The 23352-nt window shown below is 36.5% G+C and overlaps 1 protein-coding gene across 1 annotated transcript in view; it reads left to right on the top strand.

The window, feature by feature from the left end:
• The first annotated feature begins 1599 nt into the window (after positions 1 to 1599).
• The window catches only part of LOC117341593 (cullin-4A-like), a 28187-nt gene continuing 6434 nt past the window's right edge, over positions 1600 to 23352 (top strand). Inside the window, exons 1-20 of the mRNA XM_033903445.1 lie at positions 1600 to 2003; positions 4977 to 5196; positions 6045 to 6114; positions 7090 to 7163; positions 7992 to 8154; positions 8495 to 8584; positions 12429 to 12511; positions 12901 to 12968; positions 13107 to 13225; positions 14300 to 14375; positions 15066 to 15194; positions 16167 to 16271; positions 16394 to 16504; positions 18065 to 18150; positions 18457 to 18564; positions 19406 to 19519; positions 20631 to 20736; positions 21319 to 21392; positions 22221 to 22319; positions 22863 to 23015. Coding sequence (XP_033759336.1) covers positions 1727 to 2003; positions 4977 to 5196; positions 6045 to 6114; positions 7090 to 7163; positions 7992 to 8154; positions 8495 to 8584; positions 12429 to 12511; positions 12901 to 12968; positions 13107 to 13225; positions 14300 to 14375; positions 15066 to 15194; positions 16167 to 16271; positions 16394 to 16504; positions 18065 to 18150; positions 18457 to 18564; positions 19406 to 19519; positions 20631 to 20736; positions 21319 to 21392; positions 22221 to 22319; positions 22863 to 23015 — 2325 coding nt within the window. The 5' untranslated portion in view covers positions 1600 to 1726. The remainder of the gene's footprint in view (positions 2004 to 4976; positions 5197 to 6044; positions 6115 to 7089; positions 7164 to 7991; positions 8155 to 8494; positions 8585 to 12428; positions 12512 to 12900; positions 12969 to 13106; positions 13226 to 14299; positions 14376 to 15065; positions 15195 to 16166; positions 16272 to 16393; positions 16505 to 18064; positions 18151 to 18456; positions 18565 to 19405; positions 19520 to 20630; positions 20737 to 21318; positions 21393 to 22220; positions 22320 to 22862; positions 23016 to 23352) is intronic.

Here is a 23352-nt window from a genome sequence, read left to right as displayed (position 1 = left end):
AAGTCTAGAAAAACAGTAGTGGGGTTGAGTTGGAGGTTGAGTTCTGTCATCTTGGTCTTGAGTAACGTGAAAAGTCGTCCATATGTGGCCTGTGTCTTGTTGGGTAGTAGACTGTATACGAAACTGGGTCGGGCAGGTGTAGAAGGTTCCATCACAGAAGAGGGTGTCGGCGTTGCAGAGGTCAATCAGGTTGTCTGATGTCGCAAAGGCTATAATTCTGGATTGGTCACCATCATCAAGTAGAGGGAATTATTCCCCGGCAGTTGTCTGTGTCCACTTTCCCTCGAGGTTGATGTCCTGGATCGTCTTGGGTAGTTGCGGAGTCTGGGTACGTCTGGCGCTATAAAGTGACTTCTTGCTGGACTGGAATGTGGGTAGTTGTTGGACAGTGGACAGTGTGTCGTTGTTCCAATTGTTGTTGCGTAGCTTGGTAACCTCTTCATCGTAGATCCTGGGTATGGGCTTTACCTCCTCCACGCAGCGGGTACGGATCGTCTCCATGATCTTCTGGGCGACGATCTTGGCATGGTCCTGTGGGTGGTGGTGGGGATGACGGCCACTTCCATTAGGTATGTTGTTGCGGGTACTCATTGTGGCTGGGCAGTTTTGTACGGTACACCGCCAGTAGGTGCACTCTCCTCTGTTGTTCTTCACACGGTAAATGAATCCATTGTAGGCGATGTTCTGTCTACCAAACTTGTTGCGAAGAAATTTCACCTGAATCTGTGCATTTGCCATGCTGGTGGTTGATGGGAAATAGTGATGGACTTAGCCATCCGATGTCCTTATATACTAACAAATCAAACAGCTTGGACACTGATCTTAATAGATTAATCGAGTCACCAGCATCAATGAAAGTGACCAACACTTAAGCTGTAAAATGTATTCATCTCTAATTGCCACCGGACCCCAAGGACACCTGGATCCGCTAGTGTGTATCATGCATCATTCCATTAAACTTAATATATTAGTATATATACTATACATGTTTACATGTATCTATGGGATGTGAACATATCATAATAATAACGTGATCAATGTGTGTGTCGATCGAGTCCTTCTGCCTCTGACATTCTCTTTTGTATCCGACACCATACAGCTAGTTTAATGTTAAACTATGTTATCCGCATCATGACGTCATACTATTGTCGTCGTCCGAAGTAGAAGACTACGCAAGCGTGTATATTTTGATATTTTTTAGTCTTCTTTAATTGGCGTTCTTTTTAGTGGAAATAGTCGCCGTGTTAATTAATCCCGGACATAATCAATTTCTTTTCATCATGTTTATTAGATGTTGATAGTATAGTAGCAGAGAGTACATAAGTTATCTATACTGTATTACTGGCTGGCTGCATGAGGTTAGTCAGGAATTTCCTTTTAGCCTTATTATATTTTAATATCCATGTCTGAATTGAACGGAATTAGCTATTAAAGAATTAAAAAATATATGCTGATAAATTGGTATCCTTTAAAATGCACACATTAAAATAGCCCAAATAGCACAGACATCCGCGATGACTTACGACAATTCGTCAAAAAGACATGACAACGAAACACGTGTTTTCTAATATTTGTAAACAAATCAGAGTAGTCTCCCTTTGTCACGAGAGTGTACACGAGAGCCACCGCCATTTTGGGAGAAAAAGACAAAACAGAAGTTGTCAGTGTCAAGTATACTGCTGTTAACTCGCACACTTGGGCCATTTTGTGGCCTAAAGCGTAATGCATGCCTCTCTCAAATGCTAATAAACCAGATCTGCAAGAACAGCAGAAGTTTGACGAGGAAGTAAACTACAGGAAACGAAAATCCAGGGAAAATCTTTCTCCTCCAAATCACAAAAGGGTTCGTCAAAACTCGGATGAAGCACCGATGACAGAATCTCAAAAGCGAGCTAATTTCTCAGCCTTATCAAGTCCTAGCAATGGGTTAAACAGACATGCGTCGCCATTGGCAAACAGCAAGCCAGGGACAGCAAAGAAACTTGTGATAAAGAATTTCAAAGGTACTTGTCATTTGTCTATTTAGGTTTCCGTCGATGTGTATTCCAAGATCCGGGAAACATTATTTAATATCGTATTGACATAACAATATGTATGTGGAGCTATTGTACCGACAGAAAAGAGAGATCGTTCTCTCATATAGTAGTCAAATGTATTTAATAAAAAGAAAACATTTATTTTGACCATAGGTTCCTGATGCATAAGATAGAAAATAATATGGCCTATTATATATATTACGTTCCCATTTTATGCGTCAGAAACGTAGGATTTTAACAGTACAGTATTTTCGTGTTTGAGAAAAGTTCCATTCATTAGGCCCAACTAAATTCTGAAGATTGCGTTGTTATTTACAGAATAAAAGTTAAGAGATAGGGATGACTCTGGAGGGGGCGATTTGCCCCATATTTTCCAAAATGGCCCACCAAACCCACAAATTTCTTCAATTTTCTATATTTTGGCCCATATGATTTCTGAAATCTTGTCAAAATGGCCCATGATTTTTGGGTCCAGGATGAACCCTGATATTAAAATATCAATTAGATATAATAGATAACATACCCTGTCTTTTATTACGCTGCTGCTAATTTATATATATAAAGGAACTTTTCTTTTGAATATTGGAGGAAAACCAATGTGCCATCAATGGGGAAACATCTAAATAACCCAACAGACATTCCCTTTTGCTGCCATTGTGTCTCGAACCCATGCACTGATCATTACGACAGTATTATACTTTCAGCACATTAGCTACCAAGACGCCCAAATGAACTAATCAGGTGTCAGCAAAATCCTATTCTCAACATTTCACCTCATTTGTTGGCTAAATGGTTATAATGCACAGATCCATACAAATTTACTTATTAGATTTCCATGCTCTGTAAATAAGAAGTATTGAAAAATTAAACTTGCATGATTTTCCTAATGGAAAAAAATCTTTGTTTATTCAAACCAAAATACTGTCTTACGACATGACTTTTTCTCATATTTCGTTTCATCAATGTTTTTTTCAGACTTGGTTTTATTAACCAATCACAGTCATGATTAGTTTGTCAAAATGGTGGTTATGATAGAGGTTACACAACAAGTGATTGTTGGATAGGGAATTTATTTCACTCCAGTAAGTTATTTTTTTAAAGTTTCAAAAGACTTTTACAACTTTTAAAAAATAACTTACGAGTGTGACATAAATTCCATATTCAACAATTACGAGTCATGTGACCTGTTTCTACCACAATAATATCGGCTTGAATCAAAGAGAAACGTGGCCAAGTATAATTTTACGCATGCAAATGAAGTGTACCGGTGATGTGACGTCATTCAATTATTGATGCCGTCAACGACAATTACAGCGTGGGTCAAAGTTCGAATTCTTGACGAATCAAAAAACCGGAAGGTCATGTACCACTATAGTGGTATAACATATATTTATCCAACAGTCGGCACATTTTATGATTTATGCAATGGCTTGAGAGTGGAATAACACAGCGTATTGTGGAAGTAAATACTTTTACATACTCACGGGTAGAAGTAAAACATAAACCCTAAATAAGGACTTCAATTAACAATTAGTTGTTTTTAAACTATGCCATATTATAATTACTGTCCAGATTTTGATTTGCAGTTATTGGAGAATACTAGTATTATCTAGTAGGAGTACTTAAAAAAAGTCTCTATTAAAGAGAAAAAAGAACAATAGCGCTTTTAATTTTGGATTTGAATTAAGATGCAGCAATTGCACACACACACACACAAAGAGTAAATTCTTAATGAAAGAAAATGCTAGTTTTAATATACTCCCCTAACTTGAATTGCGAAGTAATTATAAGCTTATATTTATGGCTCGGTGCAGTGTACAGTGTCCATCATCAAATTTCATTTCAACAACTCCCCCCTCCTAATGACCAAAACACCCAGAGGCCTAATATTTGGATAAAAGCAAGCTGAAGTAAAAGGCTATAGGCTATAAAGTTTGTTCAAATGAATTACCTTGACCAACATTTTTACATGGCTCAAAGTAATGCCTATTTTAGCGGCCATGACACATCTTAAATTCACCATTGGCGATCAGTTATTGACCTCTGAGGTGTCTTCATGGCGCCTAAAAAAATTATGTAATTTGTGATTTGATTAATATTTCAAAGGTTGCTGTCAGTGCTAAAATGATCATGTTCACAGTTGAAAAAGTTACTGAGAGATGTGAATTTAAAGATCTTTTTTTTTTATTTCATAGGCCAGAAAACTTTACCAATTGCCCTCTAGATTTTATGACTTGGTAGCCAAATAGGCCACCTGGTAAAAATATCTACTTTGAGCCCTGTTTTAAGGTCACAGGGGTATGGTGAAATCTTTCAACAACTTCTTTATAATCAAGACACCCGGACACCTAATATTGGGTGTTCAGATGAATGACATTGACCAACATTTGAGTTCACGAGTCAAATTTACTGAAATCTTTCTGTAGCTGTATAGCTTGCTTTTAAAAGTGCTACCAGATTTGTTCAAATGAGTTACTTTGATTTATATCTTGGGGTCACATGAGATAAAATTTGTTTGATATACCAATTCTTCTGAAAACTCCAAAAGCTCAGAGTAATGACATAAAGGGATATGCTGGATGAATGGCTTTATTCTTAGTGTATTTTCATTTCTTTGCAGTCAAAAATATTCTTAATAACCAGAGGAGCAAGTTATATTCCATAGAACATGTTTACCACATTCAACAGTTTATGTGTACAACCTTGTATGGTATTATGTTGTCCTATGTACAAATATATGATCTGGAAATCAATTTTCAATGACTTCTACTAAGTACTTAACTCAACAAACTCTTAATACTTAACAACTTAATGTTCACCTAAAATCCTCTTACTGGATCAATGCCAGATGAGCAATACAGGCCCATTGGACCTCTTATCTTATTTCAGAAATATCCTAAGTGTCCATATTGTCCTGCAAAACTTTCTGGGATTTTTCAGAAAAACCAAAGTTGCCAGAAAACTTTCAGCAGCAAACATGGGAGAAACTACGGGATTCTGTGGAGGCCATCCACACAAGTCATTCTATCCAGTCCAGCCTGGAGGAGTTGTACCAGGCTGTGGAGAACATGTGCTCCCACAAAATGTCTGCCAATCTGTATGAACAGCTCAAGCAAGTGTGTGAAAACCATGTCAAAGCCAATATCAAGCAGTTCCTAGAATATCCTTTGTAAAATTTAAATTTGATTAATGGTTGTGGTTGTTAATTCATTAAATAAGATATTTTTTTATTTTTTAAATTTCTTAGCTCACTTGCCAAAGGGCACTGTCTGTCTGATGTCAACTTTTTGATTTCAACAACATCTCAATAGACATTAGGCCTAGAGACTTTGCATCATGAGGCATGTGGCTTGAGTGAAGGATTACCAGTTTTGTTCAAATGAATGACCTTGGCCTTTCAAGGTCAAAAGAGTTGAATGCGATACAATCTTGAAACAATGTCTTTTCAATAACCAAGAGTCCAAAGATGCGGTATTGTAATGCAAGGATGCTTGGATGAAGGGCTACAAATTATGTTCAGATGAATGACCTTGGCATACTTTCAAGGTCACATTAGATAAATGTGATGAAGTCTTTCAAACTAATTTACTACTTTATATCAATAATCAAGAGGTCCAAGACCAAAATTGGGCTTGTAGCATTCTAGGATGAATGACTTCCAAGTTTGTTCATTTCAAATGAATGACCTTGACCCACTTTGATGGCAACAGAGGTTAAATGTAATAGAATCTTTAAACAACATCTTAAGCATCTTCTCAATATTCAAGAGGTCCAGAGACCTGATAGTTGGTCTAGATGTTTAGATGAAGGGTCATGTTGACAAAGATTGCATTATCTATAATTTAAACGTAAGACATATATTTTGATAGAGCTTTAAAATGCAAGTGAACATGCAGTTTGGAGTAAAAATTTGTGATAAAAAGAGTTCAGTGGCCACAAAGATGTTTCCAAAATGATGTGTTTTATTTATGTTAATCTATATTATTTGGAATCTTTAACACTATGTACAGAGAACATTGGGTATGAACAGTTTCTAAAGATGATGGACAAATGCTGGAAGGATCACTGCAGGCAAATGGTAGGTTTTCACATCAATCTGCTGTTAATACTTGTAATCAATGTTAAACCGACTTAATCCATCATAATCACTCTAATACTGCCAACCATGCATGGAGGCAGAGGGCGGGTCAGATAAGTTAAAAAGTCTAAATTGGTAACTACATTTAGTGCTTTTCAAATAAATCTGCTTTGAATCGTTTTTGAAATAGTTGTAGAAAGCTGAATGTTGGTGTGAAGAAAGTGGTGACTTCTATGCATAGCACTTTCAGCCAGTTATATCAAAATGAGAATTACAATATGTTTCTTAAACGTGTGTTTTCCCATGGTCGCTGAATTAATCAGATGAGTGATGCAGGCCCCTTTGGCCTCTTGTTTCCGACCATTCATGTCCTCGTTACCATACTGATTACAGTCCGATTCAATGACTTCATCATCTTGGATGACATTCTGTTGATACTTTTTTGAAGTTGTTTTGCATATATATATATACACTATCTAGTTCCATACACCAATTGTCTTCAGACAAATATGGAGATAATAACATGCATTAGGCAGTCATCAAAAATATGTTTGTTTCCCCTTTTACCAACCTATGCTAGGTGAGTAAAATATTTCATTGTTTTCTTGATCAAAGAAAACAATCACCAGTACATCATTATTTATTTCCCTTCCTAAATTAAGACATTTTAGGAACATACAAAATAAGAAGGCAAGTCATAGAGACAACGCAGAAATTAATTAATGTAATAATTTGAACGAATTAACATTGTAGAAAGAAAGTAGAAATAGTAAAAAAATATTTGTCTGGAAAATAGCAAAAATATATTTTGAGAAGGGATGTTGTTGGTGGGTAAGTAGAAAAAGGTAAACACTATTTTATTTTAGGCCTTGGTAGTCACAGCATATGAGATAGTCTAGATTTGTCACTGGATCTCAAACTAGATTTGCCATTGAATCTGATTTTCATAATGAAAGATGTTATTTTTCTCTACAGATAATGATTCGAAGCATTTTCTTGTACCTGGACCGCACATATGTCTTACAAACATCTTCAATCTTGTCCATCTGGTAAGTTTGATGTTTTGGATGTAACTGGTGTCACCAGCTGGTTGTCTAGGTGTTGTTATTTTTATCTTTACCCACAGTTTTTTACACTTCAGTGGAAGTGTAGTGATGAAATGTCAAAGCTCTTCGTTGGCTGAGCTATATAAAAAAAACATTGATTAAATAGTTTCACACACTATTAATATTACATTAATCATGTATCTGGATCATGATATATTTGACCTGTATGTAATTTTATTCAAACTGTGCTTTAAAGTTTAGATGGAAGTCTGAAATGGTATTTTCATATTTATCCTCCAGTGATCCCTCTTCCGAACTGTAAAAGTTTACTATTAAGTTTCGGGAGGGCTTATTGTAGGCTGCAGGGGCTTATTTACAGATAAATATGGTCAATATTTTGCTGTTGAAAGTAATTTTGAGAGATCTTGTTTAGGAATAACAGTTGACTATCATGATTTAAAAGGAGACCATTGATAGGTTAACTCATTTAATTTGAAAACTGGCATTCTGAACTTTTAATAAATGATAATATCCAGGCAGGTAGTTTGTTTCCAACAGGCCAATATACTTGTACAAATAAAACCTCCATTAAGATAGCCTGTACAAAAATGTACTTAAGTTCAAGCAGTTATACATTTCTAGATTTATAAATATCCCCTCAATCAGTACTTTCAGTACTTTGATTAATTTCACTATCTGAAACATCAGGTTTGTGTCTACTAGACATGCTTCAGGGTGCAAAGGTCGAAATCTTTTATCATTATATCAATGGTGATATCCTTTTATTTGTTTGCTTTGTTCAAAAAAGTAAACCTGAGATTTATTTTACAGGGACATGGGGCTGGATTTATTTCGCTCTCAGATTGTGGGCCACCATATTGTACAGACACGGACCGTGGACGGACTGCTACAGTTGATACAGAGAGAACGGAATGGCGAGGCTGTGGACAGACAGTTGATGAAAAGTTTGTTACGGATGTTGTCAGATCTTCAGGTTAGTTGTGTTACAAACAAAGCCTACTGCAGTACAGTCAAACCTGCTCTAACGACCGGCTGTCTATAATGACCGCCTGTCTATAACGACCGATTTTAAGATTCCCTGTGAGATTTTACTATATAACGACCCTCTGTATAGCGACCACCTGTCTAATGTGATTAACGACTGGTGATTTTTGAACGACAGTCGCTCATTTGTTTTCTTTTGATCATGGAAAAATAATGTAACCATTTCATTGCTTCATGTTATTTGTATGCATTGTAACCTGTATGTGACTGTAACTTTTATATTTGGTTGTGTCTGCGCGGTGAAATAATGCTCGTATTTTATTTGTCAGATTTATCAAGATGCCTTTGAGAAGAAGTTTATTGAGGCTACAGACAGACTTTACGCTGCTGAAGGGCAGCGACTGATGCAAGAAAGAGATGTAAGCTACTATCCAGACAATAACATGTGGCAATAATTCTGGTGAACGGAGATATGGCACCTAGCTCTAGCAACTTTTTAGGTCACCTGAGACGCAGTCCCAAGTGACCTATTCTAATCGCCTTTTGTCCGTCGTCGTCCGTCGTGCGTCCGTAAACTTTTTACATTTTCGACTTCTTCTCCAAAACCACTGAACCAAATTCAATGAAATTTGGCAGGGAGCTTCTATGGCTAAAGTTCAACTAAAATTGTGAATTATATGGTTCCCATCCCCCAGGGGCCTGAGGGGCGGGGCCAAAAAGGGTCAAATTGACTAAAACTTCAAAAATCTTCTTCTCTACTCTCAGATATGTTAGAATCAAACACTCTTCATAGATGGAAGGCTCTTAAGGTGCTTTACCAAAATTGTGAATTTCATGACCCTTAGGTCTCACGTTTGCCCCTGGGTAGGGGGTAAAGTTTACTATAGTTTATATAGGGAAATCACATTTTTGAGCCTTATTTGTTCAATTGCCATAGGAAAAGAATTATCAATATGAAATGGCTGTTGACTGGTACGCACATATTGCCACTGACTGACCCCTGAGGGGCAGGGTCAAAAAGGGTCAAATTGACTAAAACTTCAAAAATCTTCTTGTCTACTCTCAGATATGGTGGAATCAAATACTCTTCATTGATTGAAGGATCTTAAGGTCCTTTTCCAAAATTGTGAATTTTATGACACTCCGGTCACAGGTATCCCCCTGGGGAAAGGGTTAAGTTTACTATAGTTCATATAGGGAAATCACATTTTTGAGCCTTATTTGTTCAATTGCCGTAGGAAATAATACCAATTTAGTTAGAATTATCAATATGAAATGCCTGTTGAAGGGTACGCACACATTTGCCACTGACTGACCCCCCAGGGCTTGAGGGGCAGGGTCAAAAATGGTCAGATTTATTAAAACTTCAAAAATCTTCTTCTCTGCTCTCAGATATGGTGCAATCAAATACTCTTTAAAGATCCGCCTTTAGGTCTTTTACCAAAATTATGAATTTTATGACACTGGGGTCTATTGTTTCCCCCTGGGGAGGGGGTAAACTGTACAAAAGTTTATATAGGGAAATCAAATTGACTGAAATTTCAAAAATCTTCTTCTCTACTCTCATATTTGGCAGAATCAAAAACTCTTTTGCTTGACCAAAATTGTGAATTTAATGACCCTTGGGTCTCACGTTTGTCCCTGGGGAGGGGGTAAACTTGAGTATAGTTTATATAGGGAAATCACATTTTTGACCGTTATTTGTTGGATTTGTATTGGAACTCATTCTAACCTGGTCAACATTATCATGGGATAACAGTTTGATGGAATGCACATGTTGGCCCTGACTGAACCACAGGGGCTGAGGGGCGGGGCTAAAAAGCTTCTTCTCAATACCTATATAAGATATAATCAAATACTTTTCATAGAAGGAAGGGTTTCATGGTGTTTTACTTAAATTGTGAATTTCATGACCCTTTGGGTATCAGGTTTGCCCCTGGGGAGGGGGTAAACTTTACTATAGTTTATATAGGGAATTCATATTTTTGACAATCATTTGTTTTATTTCTATTGGAATTCCTTCTAACTTTCTTAAAATTATCAGCATGGGATGACAGCTTAATGATAAGTGCATATTGGCCCTGACTGACCCCAAGGACTGATAGGTGGGGCCAAAAATGGTCAATTAAATTAACTGAAATATTTCAAATCTCAGGTGACCGTTAAGGCCCTTTGGGCCTCTTGTATCAATAAGTTGAACATAATTATTGTGCTGCCTGCAGAAAGTAGGCGACATAAAAGAAAAGGTTTTTTTTTCACTGATTTGGGAAGGGACCTTTTTGCCTAATTTTGGGAAGAAAATTGGTGAATTGGGAAAGGATTTTTCAGGATTAAACTAAAAATTTTGGGAATTTGGTTAAAATATGAAATTATTTCAATTGGGAATGGGGCCCTTAATCGGTCCCTGAAAGCCCTCAGAAAAAGCCATGAAGTATCATAGTATTGGCGTCCACACAGAGGTTTTCTTGTTATAAACCAAGTTCCCTTGGGCCAATCAAACTCAAACTTCATGCAGATCTTCCTTATCAAAAGTGGTTGCATGGGATTGCTTTTCAGGTCCAAAGGTCAAGGGTCAAGGTCATTGTTACTAAAAATAGAAAATTTGTTTCCTTGTGATAACTCAAGTTCCTTAGGGCCAATCGAAGTCAATTTGCATGCAATTTTTCCTTACCACAAGTGCTTGTGTGATATGTTTTATTACTGTTTCAAAGGTCAAAGATCAATGCCACTGTTACTATTAAGCCATCTTGGATTTTGACAGTCAAAATTTGTTATCACAATATCCTGAAAAGTACTGAAATAATTTCATCAAGCAGGATATGCAGATTCTCATTGGTCCCTTTTTAATTAAGTCCATTTAATTTTGAGAAGCAAATAGTTGACTGGTGGCCATATTGGCTTTTCTTGTTTGGTTTTGCCCCAATTTTTAACGTCAGGATGCCTTTGGCACCTGCCGTTATAGTCGTGGTGGGAAAATGTTGTTAGTGACACTTTTGTTTCCGGCTAACAATTCCTCTTTTCTGTCTTACAAATTATATACATTCCGCAGCCTAATATAGTTCCTATTTTGATAGCAATTATTGACACGATTTAACTGATGTAAACCATGTTTACTGCAATTATTTAAAACGAAATATGAATGTTTGGTGTTCTAGACTATTTTAGAGTATAAATATAAACATTTTCCTCATCAGTATATGCAATTTTGTTGGCGTAGGATTACGTAGTTCTGTCTCGATCCTGCCTTGAAAACGAAAGTAAAAAAATCAGTTTGATCATCGTGGAAATTTACATGCATTCACAGAGAAACTATCCACATGTCTTAGACTCATATGTTCATCCTGAGTTCATATGCAGGAACATTTCATAGAAGCCTAAAACCAACCCTATTTACGTAGTCAATGCACCCGAGCATTCCACAAGATAACTTCAGCTGTCACGTGACTAGTCGGCCATAATGGCGGTTATGTCTAATGTAACTAAACCAACGACCGTTCGCAGTTTCATATTCATTTGTATGTCGCTAGAATACGCAAGAAATATCACAAGGAATTGAAGGCAAGTTGTAACAAACTACATTGCCGTTTTTCGTGAGGATTTTATTAAATAAGGTTATTATTTGTTTATTTGAAAAGAATCTAATGATTATGATCCGTGACTGACGTACTGGCGTCGGTGTCAAAACTAGATATGTCTCGTCGGACAACGCGACCGCAGTTTTCTATCGGAGTTAAAATATGTTGCTAGGGATCATAAAATAGATGTTTGCTAGGCCTTATTAACATCTTATAGTATAAATAAAATTTTAAAAAACTTAGGCTGTGTACATCTTGGATTTTATCTTTGGTTGTACAACATGTTCTGTTAATAGACCGATTTGTCGTTCAGTTGATTTTTTTTTAAAGTTTACAAGCAGCTTTACTGATTCAGGAGTATATCAATAATCTTCCGCAAGCATTAAAGAAATAGGGAAAGAACTATACTCAGCTATTGGAAAGTTGTCAGCAGATAAATATGTTATACATGTTTTCTTGAATATATATAGGATAGGAATACCAGATTAAGACATTTCATCTGATACAAATGTCTGACTATTAAATCCTATTTTAAATTTCTTATTATATGACCTCAGACCCTGACGTTTCTCAGGGCCTTTGGCCCTTTGATTTTGTTTAGTTTTGCCCTAATTGATGTCCTCTAGGTTTGTGCTGATATTATTTTATGATTAATGTGTTATTTGTATTTCTTTCTTTCAATTTGTAGGTTCCAGAATACTTGGCATATGTTGACAAACGACTAAATGAGGAATCAGAAAGATTACTACACTACCTGGATCAAGCAACAAAGTAATAACAATTTGTTAGTTGATTCAAATGATTATTTATGAAAATTCTTTAATGAAAAAAATCTTGTTGAATTGTTGGAAATTCCTTCATGAAAAAAATTGTGGTGAGTTGCTGGGATCTCAGGATTATGGCAAAGTTTTAATCCACATTCCAAATAGATAATTATGTATAAGTATCATACTTACAATTTATACTGAATTTATTCCTGTGAGTTTTAGATTTAGTTGGCACCCTGGTGTCTTGTTTTCATCAGAATAATTTTATGGCCCCTTTTCCGATGTCATCATCAGAATCTTGGCAAGTAGCCATATTCATTGATTCCTTATGAAAGAGAAATGAAAAAGTGTAGGGGAGGGTGATTCATGTTTGAAAATGATTTTCATCTACAGAAAACCCCTTGTCTGCTGTGTAGAGAAGCAATTATTGGAGCAGCATTTAGCACAGATTCTTCAGAAAGGTAAACTTTATCTTTATCTCAACTCTTTGTAGGTCTTCATTAACTTTAATTGTGTTTGTTAATCTGGTGGATTTTCACGATTCCTTGTCTGAAATGTTTAAGAATATGTGATGGTATAACTGCGGTCTCATTGGCTAGGTTTGGACCAGCTGTTGTCAGAGAACAGAATCATGGAGCTTACACTCATGTACCAGCTGTTCAATCGAGTGAGAGACGGACTCAAGGATTTGTGTACTGCATTCGCCGTGTATATAAAGGTGAGTAAGGAGGTCTCGTGGGTCATTGACCACCGCCGTGTATATAAAGGTGAGTAGGGAGGTCTTGTGGGTCATTGGTCACCGCCGTGTATATAAAGGTGAGTAGGGAGGTCTCGTGGGTCATTGGTCACCGCCGTGTACATGTATATAAAGGTGAGTAGGGAGGTCTCGTGGGTCATTGGTCACCGCCGTGTATATAAAGGTGAGTAGGGAGGTCTCGTGGGTCATTGGCCACCGCCGTGTACATGTATATAAAAGTGAGTAGGGAGGTTTCATGGGTCATTGGCCACCGCCGTGTATATAAAGGTGAGTAAGGAGGTCTCGTGGGTCATTGGCCACCGCCGTGTACATGTATATAAAGGTGAGTAGGGAGGTTTCATGGGTCATTGGCCACCGCCGTGTATATAAAGGTGAGTAGGGAGGTCTCGTGGGTCATTGGCCACCGCCGTGTACATGTATATAAAGGTGAGTAGGGAGGTTTCATGGGTCATTGACCACCGCCGTGTATATAAAGGTGAGTAGGGAGGTCTCGTGGGTCATTGGCCACCGCCGTGTACATGTATATAAAGGTGAGTAGGGAGGTTTCGTGGGTAATTGACCACCGCCGTGTATATAAAGGTGAGTAGGGAGGTCTCGTGGGTCATTGACCACCGCTTCCTGTCAAGGTTTAACATCAGTGAAATCACTAATGCTATGTAATCTTTAGTAGGGATGGTCAATTTTGTATTCTGCGACGTCTTGTTTATAAGGAGAAAATTTGGTTCAATGAAATTGTCATAGAATATCATAATATCTGAAAATAGGTTAGATCCACTGTATATCAGAAATCATGTGACATTTAAGGCACATGAGCTTCACGTTATTTATGCCGATGAAACTGAACAAAATGGAGACCAATTTATTTTGTTTATATGTACTACAATTGATAGGTTGATTGTGTTCAAGTGGAAAAATTGTTGTTTTAGATCCAGTTTTACTGTGAGAAGATCTTTAGAAATTTATTAAATACAAAAAGCCTTGTAAAGATGCATAGAATTTAGACGAGTTTGTATAGTATTTTATTTGATTTTACAGTCAACTGGTCGTCTGATTGTGATAAATAGTGACAATGATCCAGAAAAAGACAAGGATATGGTTCAGAGTCTACTAGGTAAGCAATACATTTTGTGTTTTCTTCATCTTACCGTCCATAATGATTGCTTAGTCCAAGTTAATAGCTCAGTGATGTGGAAATATCAAATATTTTTACATATGAGATTAAAGGCATACTATTATACCACTAGGGAAAGGTTCGTTGCTCTCACCTGTATATTCAGCTATCCCCAACCATTATATGTGAAAATTTGTCCATTTCAGTCAATACTATTGCGAACAAATTCTATTTCATTACTCGACAATAAATTCACCCCCTTTCTATGATCAAAGTTGATATGTTAGGCCCCCTAGCTTCCTTTATTATTCCTTCGTTTACTACTTGTACCTAGCAAAGGGCGTATATAGTATCCTTGAAAAGCTTGTGTGCAAAATATCTCATAAATCCTTGGACAGATTTAGTTCATATTCACATCATAAAATTGTACCAACAATGTCAAAAAGTAAAAAGCTTGTGTACAAAATATCTCATAAACCTCTGGACAGATTCAATTTATTGATGGGGAGGGTATATCTATGTGAGCTCCAGCTTACCTTGCTTTTGTTATTTTGGCTTCAAAGTGTGTCAGTTTAATTCATCAGATGGAGAAAACATTTCATGAAAATATTACTGTATTTTCAGAAGTCTAACTGGCTTAAGCTTGGACTAAGTGTATCTTAATGACTGTTTTTCTTTTTGTATTTTCAGATTTCAAAGACAAAACTGATAACATCATCAGTGTCTGTTTCAACAAAAATGAAAAATTTGTCAATGCAATGAAGGAAAGTTTTGAAAACTTTGTCAATGTTCGACAGAACAAGCCAGCTGAACTTATTGGTAAGTGTCAATGTTCGACAGCACAAGCCAGCTGAACTTATTGGTAAGTGTCAATGTTCGACAGCACAAGCCAGCAGAACTTATTGGTAAGAGTAAGATAACAAAATGTAAAGTGTGAGATAGATTTACAAACAAGCAGAGTTCAGGAGGAGGAATCAAACCTATACAAAAAGGAAAGATCTTTCTATCCATGTGTGATGTGTGAAACTGTTACTATTGATAGAAAATTGGTTTCTGTTCAATTACTTAAGTTTCCATGGAACAAATAAACTCCAACTTTACCAAGGGCTTCTCTACTGACACAGCTTGCTTGGGATTGCTTTTTGATGTCAAAGGTCAAGGTCCTGCTACTATTAATAGAAAATTATATTTCGCTCAAGTTCCCTCGGACAGATCCCTCTGTTGTTATTTTTAAACAAGTTTAAGTGCACCAATCAAACTCAAACTTTACACACTGCTTTCTTATCAGGAGTTCTTGCTCATGATTATTCTCAGTCAAAAGGACAAACGACAGATGTCAGTGTTACCATTACTGAAAATGATAAAAAAAACACGTCCTTGACTAGGAACTAAGTACAAAGTTGGCAGAATTAGAGAAAAATATAAAACTATACCTCTCCTATCCAATCTTGTTAGCCAACTAGAGGTCTATTTGTGGGAGAAAAGCCACGTCAGGCAGGTTACCTGCATGCATTTTCCTGACCGATCGAGAGATCAAATCCTGGTCACTTAAATTCCTGTCACCTTTGAGTCATCTGGCAACAAGATTTTATTGATCAAAGAGAAAAAAACAGAAGAATTCAGATAATCAGATTCACAATAAAAAAAATGTTTTATTTCAGGTTATGTACTGGAATGTGAAATCTTAAGAAATAGTCCATTTGATGGATCTTGGGTGAAATGAAAATTATTTGCAATGTAATCAATTGGAAAACTGTTACTGGGTTAAAGTTCGATATTTTGATTATTCAGCCAAATATGTGGATTCCAAGTTACGAGCTGGAAACAAGGAGGCTACAGAAGAGGAACTAGAAAGGCTTCTCGACAAGATTATGGTGCTCTTCAGGTTTATACATGGTATGTGTTTTTGATGTTTGTCTGTATTATACCTGGTTTGATACTGTGTATCTCTTCTCTGCCTTAATACACTTTCTAGTTTGATTTTTTACGTGTTCATACACTCTTTGTTTTAACTACAGGTAAAGATGTGTTTGAGGCTTTCTACAAGAAGGACCTGGCAAAGAGGCTTCTGGTGGGAAAGAGTGCCTCAGTGGACGCAGAGAAATCTATGTTGTCTAAACTCAAGCAAGGTAGGGAAGGATTATACATGAGTCTACATTCCTGGTAGAAAAGCTTATGATGGACTTGCTAACATCATACACTGCTAGAGGATGTCTCAAAAGTGTTTGTCCATTCTAATTTCCCTGCCTCTTTATATTCATAAATCAACACATCAGCATTTCGAATATAAAGAATATATAGAAGCATAGGGATGTCAACTCTTATGTCTTTGGTGATAGATTTAAAATTATTCTAAATCTTATCATGCGAAGACCCATCTTCTTAGGTCACAAAATCTTTATTATTGCGTCAAACCATAGTATACCAGAATGCAGGGTATCCAATGCCAAATTGGTATAAGATTGAAATAAAATAAAACATAAAAAAAATTAGGCTTATTTATATTTTCGTTAGCCCAGCATGTATGGAGGTGGGAGGAAACGAGTCAAATAGTCCATGTACAGTATAATGTATGTTTTGAAACCTTTTGGTTGTTTTTGAAGTCCAAATGTCAAACTTCATCCTCTGTGATATGGTTAGATGGCTTCTTGATAATTATGGGGGATACATAATCACTTGATGATCTGTGAATGTTCTAATTTTACACTTTGTTGGTAAACTATCAGTATGACACTGCTGCACGGATACAAAAAAGGACAAAGTAAACGATAAGTTAGACACTTAAGCACTGATACAGAATAGGATAAAGTAAACGATAAGTTAGACACTTCAGCATTGATACAAAAAGAAAAAATAAGTAAGTTAGACACTTCGGCGTTGATACAGAATAGGACAAAGTAAACGATAAGTTGGACACTTCAGCACTGATACAGAATAGGACAAAGTAAACGATAAGTTAGACACTTCAGCATTGATACAGAATAGGACAAAGTAAACGATAAGTTGGACACTTCAGCACTGATACAGAATAGGACAAAGTAAACGATAAGTTAGACACTTCAGCACTGATACAGAATAGAACAAAGTAAACGATAAGTTAGACGCTTCAACACTGATATAGAATAGAACAAAGTAAATGATAAGTTAGACACTTCAGCACTGATATAGAATAGGACAAAGTAAACAATAAGTTAGACACTTCAGCACTGATACAGAATAGGACAAAGTAAACGATAAGTTGGACACCTCAGCACTGATACAGAATAGAACAAAGTAAACGATAAGTTAGACGCTTCAGCACTGATACAGAATAGGATAAAGTAAGCGATAAGTTAGACACTTCAGCACTGATACAGAATAGGACAAAGTAAACGATAAGTTAGACACTTCAGCACTGATACAGAATAGGACAAAGTAAACGATAAGTTAGACACTTCAGCACTGATACAGAATAGAACAAAGTAAACGATAAGTTAGACACTTCAGCACTGATACAGAATAGAGCAAGGTAAACGCTAAGTTAGACACTTCAGCATTGATACAGAGCAGGACAAAGTAAACGATAAGTTAGACATTGCATGATACATAAACATATTGTTTTGACTCTAGTTTACTATTATTAAGTTCTGTTATAAATTAATCATATGAATGCTTACAACATGACATATCTTTGATGTTGGCTTCTTCAGAATGTGGTGCTGCCTTCACGAGTAAGTTAGAGGGAATGTTCAAAGATATGGAGCTGTCAAAGGATTTCATGCTGACATTCAAGCAGGTAACGGTTCTCACTATTGATCTAGTTTATAGGTCTATATAGGGCTGTTTCTAGTTGAACATTTTACACACAATACCTTAACAATCAGGTGTACTTGGTCAATTTAACAACCGAGACCATTCATTCTGTTCTCGGATATCACTTGGATGCTGTTCACCATAATCATTGATGTATATGTACATGTGTTACTTTTAATTTCTGAGATGATTGAGACATTGATTGGTGACAAAATACATACATTGTATATCAGGAATAGAATATCAAGCTGACAAAGTTATTAAGGACTGTCTGTGTCTTTTTCTGCAGTATATGCAGCACATTGATTCTCCGGGAGGTATAGAACTGACTGTGAACATCCTGACAATGGGATATTGGCCGACCTACACTCCCATGGAAATACACCTACCAGTAGAGGTAAGTCTATGGAACATCCTCACAATGGGATGTTGGCCGACCTACACTCCCATAGAAATACACCTACCAGTAGAGGTAAGTCTATGGAACATCCTCACAATGGGATATTGGCCGACCTACACTCCATGGAAACACACCTACCAGTAGAGGTAAGTCTATGGAACATCCTCACAATGGGATATTGGTCCACCTACACTCCCATGGAAATACACCTACCAGTAGAGGTAAGTCTATTGAACATCCTCACAATGGGATATTGGCCGACCTACACTACCATAGAAATACACCTACCAGTAGAGGTAAGTCTATGGAACATCCTCACAATGGGATATTGGCCGACCTACACTCCATGGAAACACACCTACCAGTAGAGGTAAGTCTATGGAACATCCTCACAATGGGATATTGGTCCACCTACACTCCCTTGGAAATACACCTACCAGTAGAGGTAAGTCTGTGGAACATCCTCACAATGGGATATTGGCCGACCTACACTCCCATAGAAATACACCTACCAGTAGAGGTAAGTCTATGGAACATCCTCACAATGGGATATTGGCCGACCTACACTACCATAGAAATACACCTACCAGTAGAGGTAAGTCTATGGAACATCCCCACAATGGGATATTGGCCGACCTACACTCCCATAGAAATACACCTACCAGTAGAGGTAAGTTTAGGGAATATCCTCACAAAAACATTTATTTCATTCTTTGTCTAAACAGGAAATAAATATTTGCATAGCACAAAGGACAGTCATCCAAGTTCGAGGAGGACAAGTAATTTGATCCATAATTTTTCAAAATATTTATATATTATTTCCTTTTTTTGCTTTCAGATGATCAAGTTTCAGGAAATTTTCAAGAAATTTTACCTGGGCAAACACAGTGGAAGGAAACTGCAGTGGCAGCCAACACTTGGCCACTGTGTGTTGAAGGCTTCCTTTGAAGGGGTATGTCCATACGGTCAACTTAATTGATAATGTCCATACGGTCAACTAAATTGATAATGTCCATACGGTCAACTTAGTTGATAATGTCCATACGGTCAACTTAGTTGATAATGTCCATACGGTCAACTTAGTTGGTAATGTCCATACGGTCAACTGAGTTGATAATGTCCATACGGTCAACTTAGTTGATAATGTCCATACGGTCATCTAAGTTTATAATGTCCATACGGTCAACTAAGTTGATAATGTCCATACGGTCAACTAAGTTGATAATGTCCATACGGTCAACTTAGTTGATAATGTCCATACGGTCAACTAAGTTGATAATGTCCATACGGTCAACAAAGTTGATAATGTCCATACGGTCAACTAAGTTTATAATGTCCATACGGTCAACTAAGTTGATTATGTCCATACGGTCATCTAAGTTTATAATGTCCATACGGTCAACTAAGTTGATAATGTCCATACGGTCAACTGAGTTGATTATGTCCATACGGTCAACTAAGTTGATAATGTCCATACGGTCGACTAAGTTGATAATGTCCATACGGTCAACTAAGTTGATTATGTCCATACGGTCAATTAAGTTGATATCAAACAATTCTTATTAACATATTTTAAGGTCAACTGACCTGAAGGGATAATCGTTTAGGTCCATGGACCTCTTGTTTCTCATTGTTAGTTGTGACTTATCCAATCATTAAAAAGGTACTACAGGCCTGTAGTGATATCTATGAACTCTTAATATCTCCCAATTTGGCATGCCAACTTCACTTGTGAAATCGTGAAATTGAAGTTTGATAATTCACCTCTTGTTCCTCTTTGCAAGGGGAGCTGTTTCATTCTGCAGCCCAGTTGGGCTATCAGTATTGCCATGGGTGCTTTCAAACAGTTCATTCAGACCTATAGTAAATAGGTTTTCGTTATTATTTCTAATGTGTGAATAAAATCATGCATGCAAATGTTTGTCTTGGCCTTTATGCTGCTTTAAATTCTAGGTTAGATTTTATGTACAGTGAATGCGAGTACTTTTTGCCAAATATTGATGATTAAATGGTAGAAATCTCAGCTTGTTTGTCTTTTAAAATGTATTATCCTGCATCTTCAGGGTAAGAAGGAACTCCAAGTGTCCCTGTTCCAGACCCTCTGTCTCCTCCTCTTTAATGACGGAGTTAAGTTCTCTCTGGAGGCCATCAGACAGGCTACTGCTATTGGTAAGTTTGTTTCCTGTCACCTGGGAAATCATTATCTGCTATTCCTGAGGGTTTACTTTATCATAGAAACAACTAAAAACAAAAATTATGTATCTGAGATAAACTTGTTCACAGAGATTTTCCTACAATAGAAACAGGGTCCGTTAAAAGGACCCATTCCCCTTAAAAAAAAATCTTGTGAAAATTGCCCAATTTGGCACTGAAAAATTCCAATTTTGAAGTCACTTTTGAATGATAAGTAAGTTTTATCTACAAAGGCCTATACTAAGATACTTTTGAAAAATAAAAAACAGCTATAGATAACAAAATGAAATCAAAAATAATATTAGGGCAGTATTCATCAAAGAAAAACTGAAATTGGTATGAATTTCACTTTATCTTCCCAAAGTCACATTTTGTCGAGTAGAAATTTCCAATTCAATGGACCCTGGACACATTTGAAAAATTGTAGGAAAGTCCTGTATCAGAGATAAACTTGTTCAATATATCACAGTTTATCAGTGGTTAATACTGTATCCGAGGTAAGCTCTAACTTCAAATTAACAGTGGTTTATGCTGTATTTTAAAATGTTTTTTAAACAGAGGACGGTGAACTTAGGAGGACGCTTCAGTCACTTGCCTGTGGTAAAGCCAGAGTGTTACAGAAGCACCCTAAGGTAGGATAGCAGTTTGGTGTAGATGAGAAAGTGACCGAATAAAACTATTGATTTAATCAGTATTTGTGAGTCTACTATGAAACTAATGGTCGATCAACACTATCGAATGTGACAATATTTGTGACTCCACTATGAAACTAATGGTTGATCAACACTATCGAATGTGACAATATTTGTGAGTCTACTATGAAACTAATGGTCGATCAACACTATCGAATGTGACAATATTTGTGACTCTATGAAACTAATGTTCCATCAACACTATCGAATGTGCCAATATTTGTGACTACTATGAAACTAATGGTCGATCAACAATATCAAATGTGACAATATTTGTGAGTCTACTATGAAACTAATGGTCGATCAACACTATCGCATGTGACAATATTTGTGACTCTACTATGAAACTAATGGTCGATCAACAATATCAAATGTGACAATATTTGTGACTCCACTATGAAACTAATGGTTGATCAACACTATCGAATGTGACAATATTTGTGAGTCTACTATGAAACTAATGGTCGATCAACACTATCGAGTGTGACAATATTTGTGACTCCACTTTGAAACTAATGGTCGATCAACACTATTGAATATGACAATATTTGTGACTCTGCTATAAAACTTAATTATCCATAGTTACTCTACTGCTATGTAAGGCTATTAAATGGATGACTTCTTGGTTTTAATTTTGGGAAATGATTTAATTTGTGTGTTGATATTAAATCGCAAGCATCGAAAATTGTTATATTGTATCTCTATCTGAAATATTTTTTGTGTTTGAATAAGTTTTGTATGATATAATTTATTGCTTTTATTTTTCAGAGTAAAGAAATAGAAGATGATGATATATTTGTTTATAATGAGGGCTTCAAGCACAAACTTTGTAAAATCAAAATCAACCAAATACAAATGAAAGAAACGGTGAGTTGTTTTTCATGGGCTGATATTTCAGTTTAATTCTATTTATAGACACAGTTGTTGTTTTTCATGGGCTGAAATTTCAGTTTAATTCTATTTATAGACACAGTTGTTGTTTTTCAGGGGCTGATATTTCAGTTTTATACTATTTATAGACACTGGGTTTTTTCACGGGCTGATATTTCAGTTTAATTCTATTTATAGGCACAGTTGTTGTTTTTCACAGTTCTAATATATCCCAGTTACTATTTATAGGGAGTCCTTGTTGTTGCATTCAAACTAGCAAATTCATTCCTAATGTCATCCGTAATCTATAGCATTCAGTGGAATTAACCCTTTCAACCCTAAGAAACTTAAGTAGACTCTGCCATTCATTCATCATTTAAAGTCCAGGCAGGTTTACTTGGCATATGAGGGGATTGTTATCATTTGTGATTTGTAATATCTTGTTGATGAGGGTGTGTTGATGAGGGTGTGGGGGTATATCTTGTTGATGAAGATGTGGGGTATATGCCTCCTCTAACTTGATGTGATTTGTGATTGTAGCAAGAAGAAAACACGAGTACAACGGAACGAGTGTTCCAGGACAGACAGTACCAAGTGGATGCTGCCATCGTCCGCATCATGAAGACACGAAAAACTCTCACACATAATCTTCTTATATCAGAGCTGTATAATCAGCTCAAATTCCCAGTCAAGGTAACATGATAGTGTATTTAATCGGTAGTATAAAAAACTGTGGATCTGATGAAATAAGTAGTGCGTTTATAGAGCTCTTAATTAACCCACCATCATCAGATCCACTTTCAAATTCCGTTGCCCATTCGTCAGTCTGTCATCTGTCTGTCCCTCCGTAAACAATCATTGTTATCGTTATTTCTTAAAAAGTTCTTCAGGGATCTTTCTCATTTAATAGGTTGGTTGCCTTATTTCCTAGTTGTGCATATTAAATTTTGAGACTGAACAGGCAGCCATTTTGAATTTTGAGTGTTGAAGTTTTTTAAAAGTATTTCTCAGAGATTTCAATGTTGATCTT

The sequence above is a fragment of the Pecten maximus genome, chromosome 14 (genome assembly GCF_902652985.1).
Source record: "Pecten maximus chromosome 14, xPecMax1.1, whole genome shotgun sequence".
NCBI lineage: Eukaryota > Metazoa > Mollusca > Bivalvia > Pectinida > Pectinidae > Pecten > Pecten maximus.
This window is presented reverse-complemented; position numbering and strand designations above follow the sequence as displayed.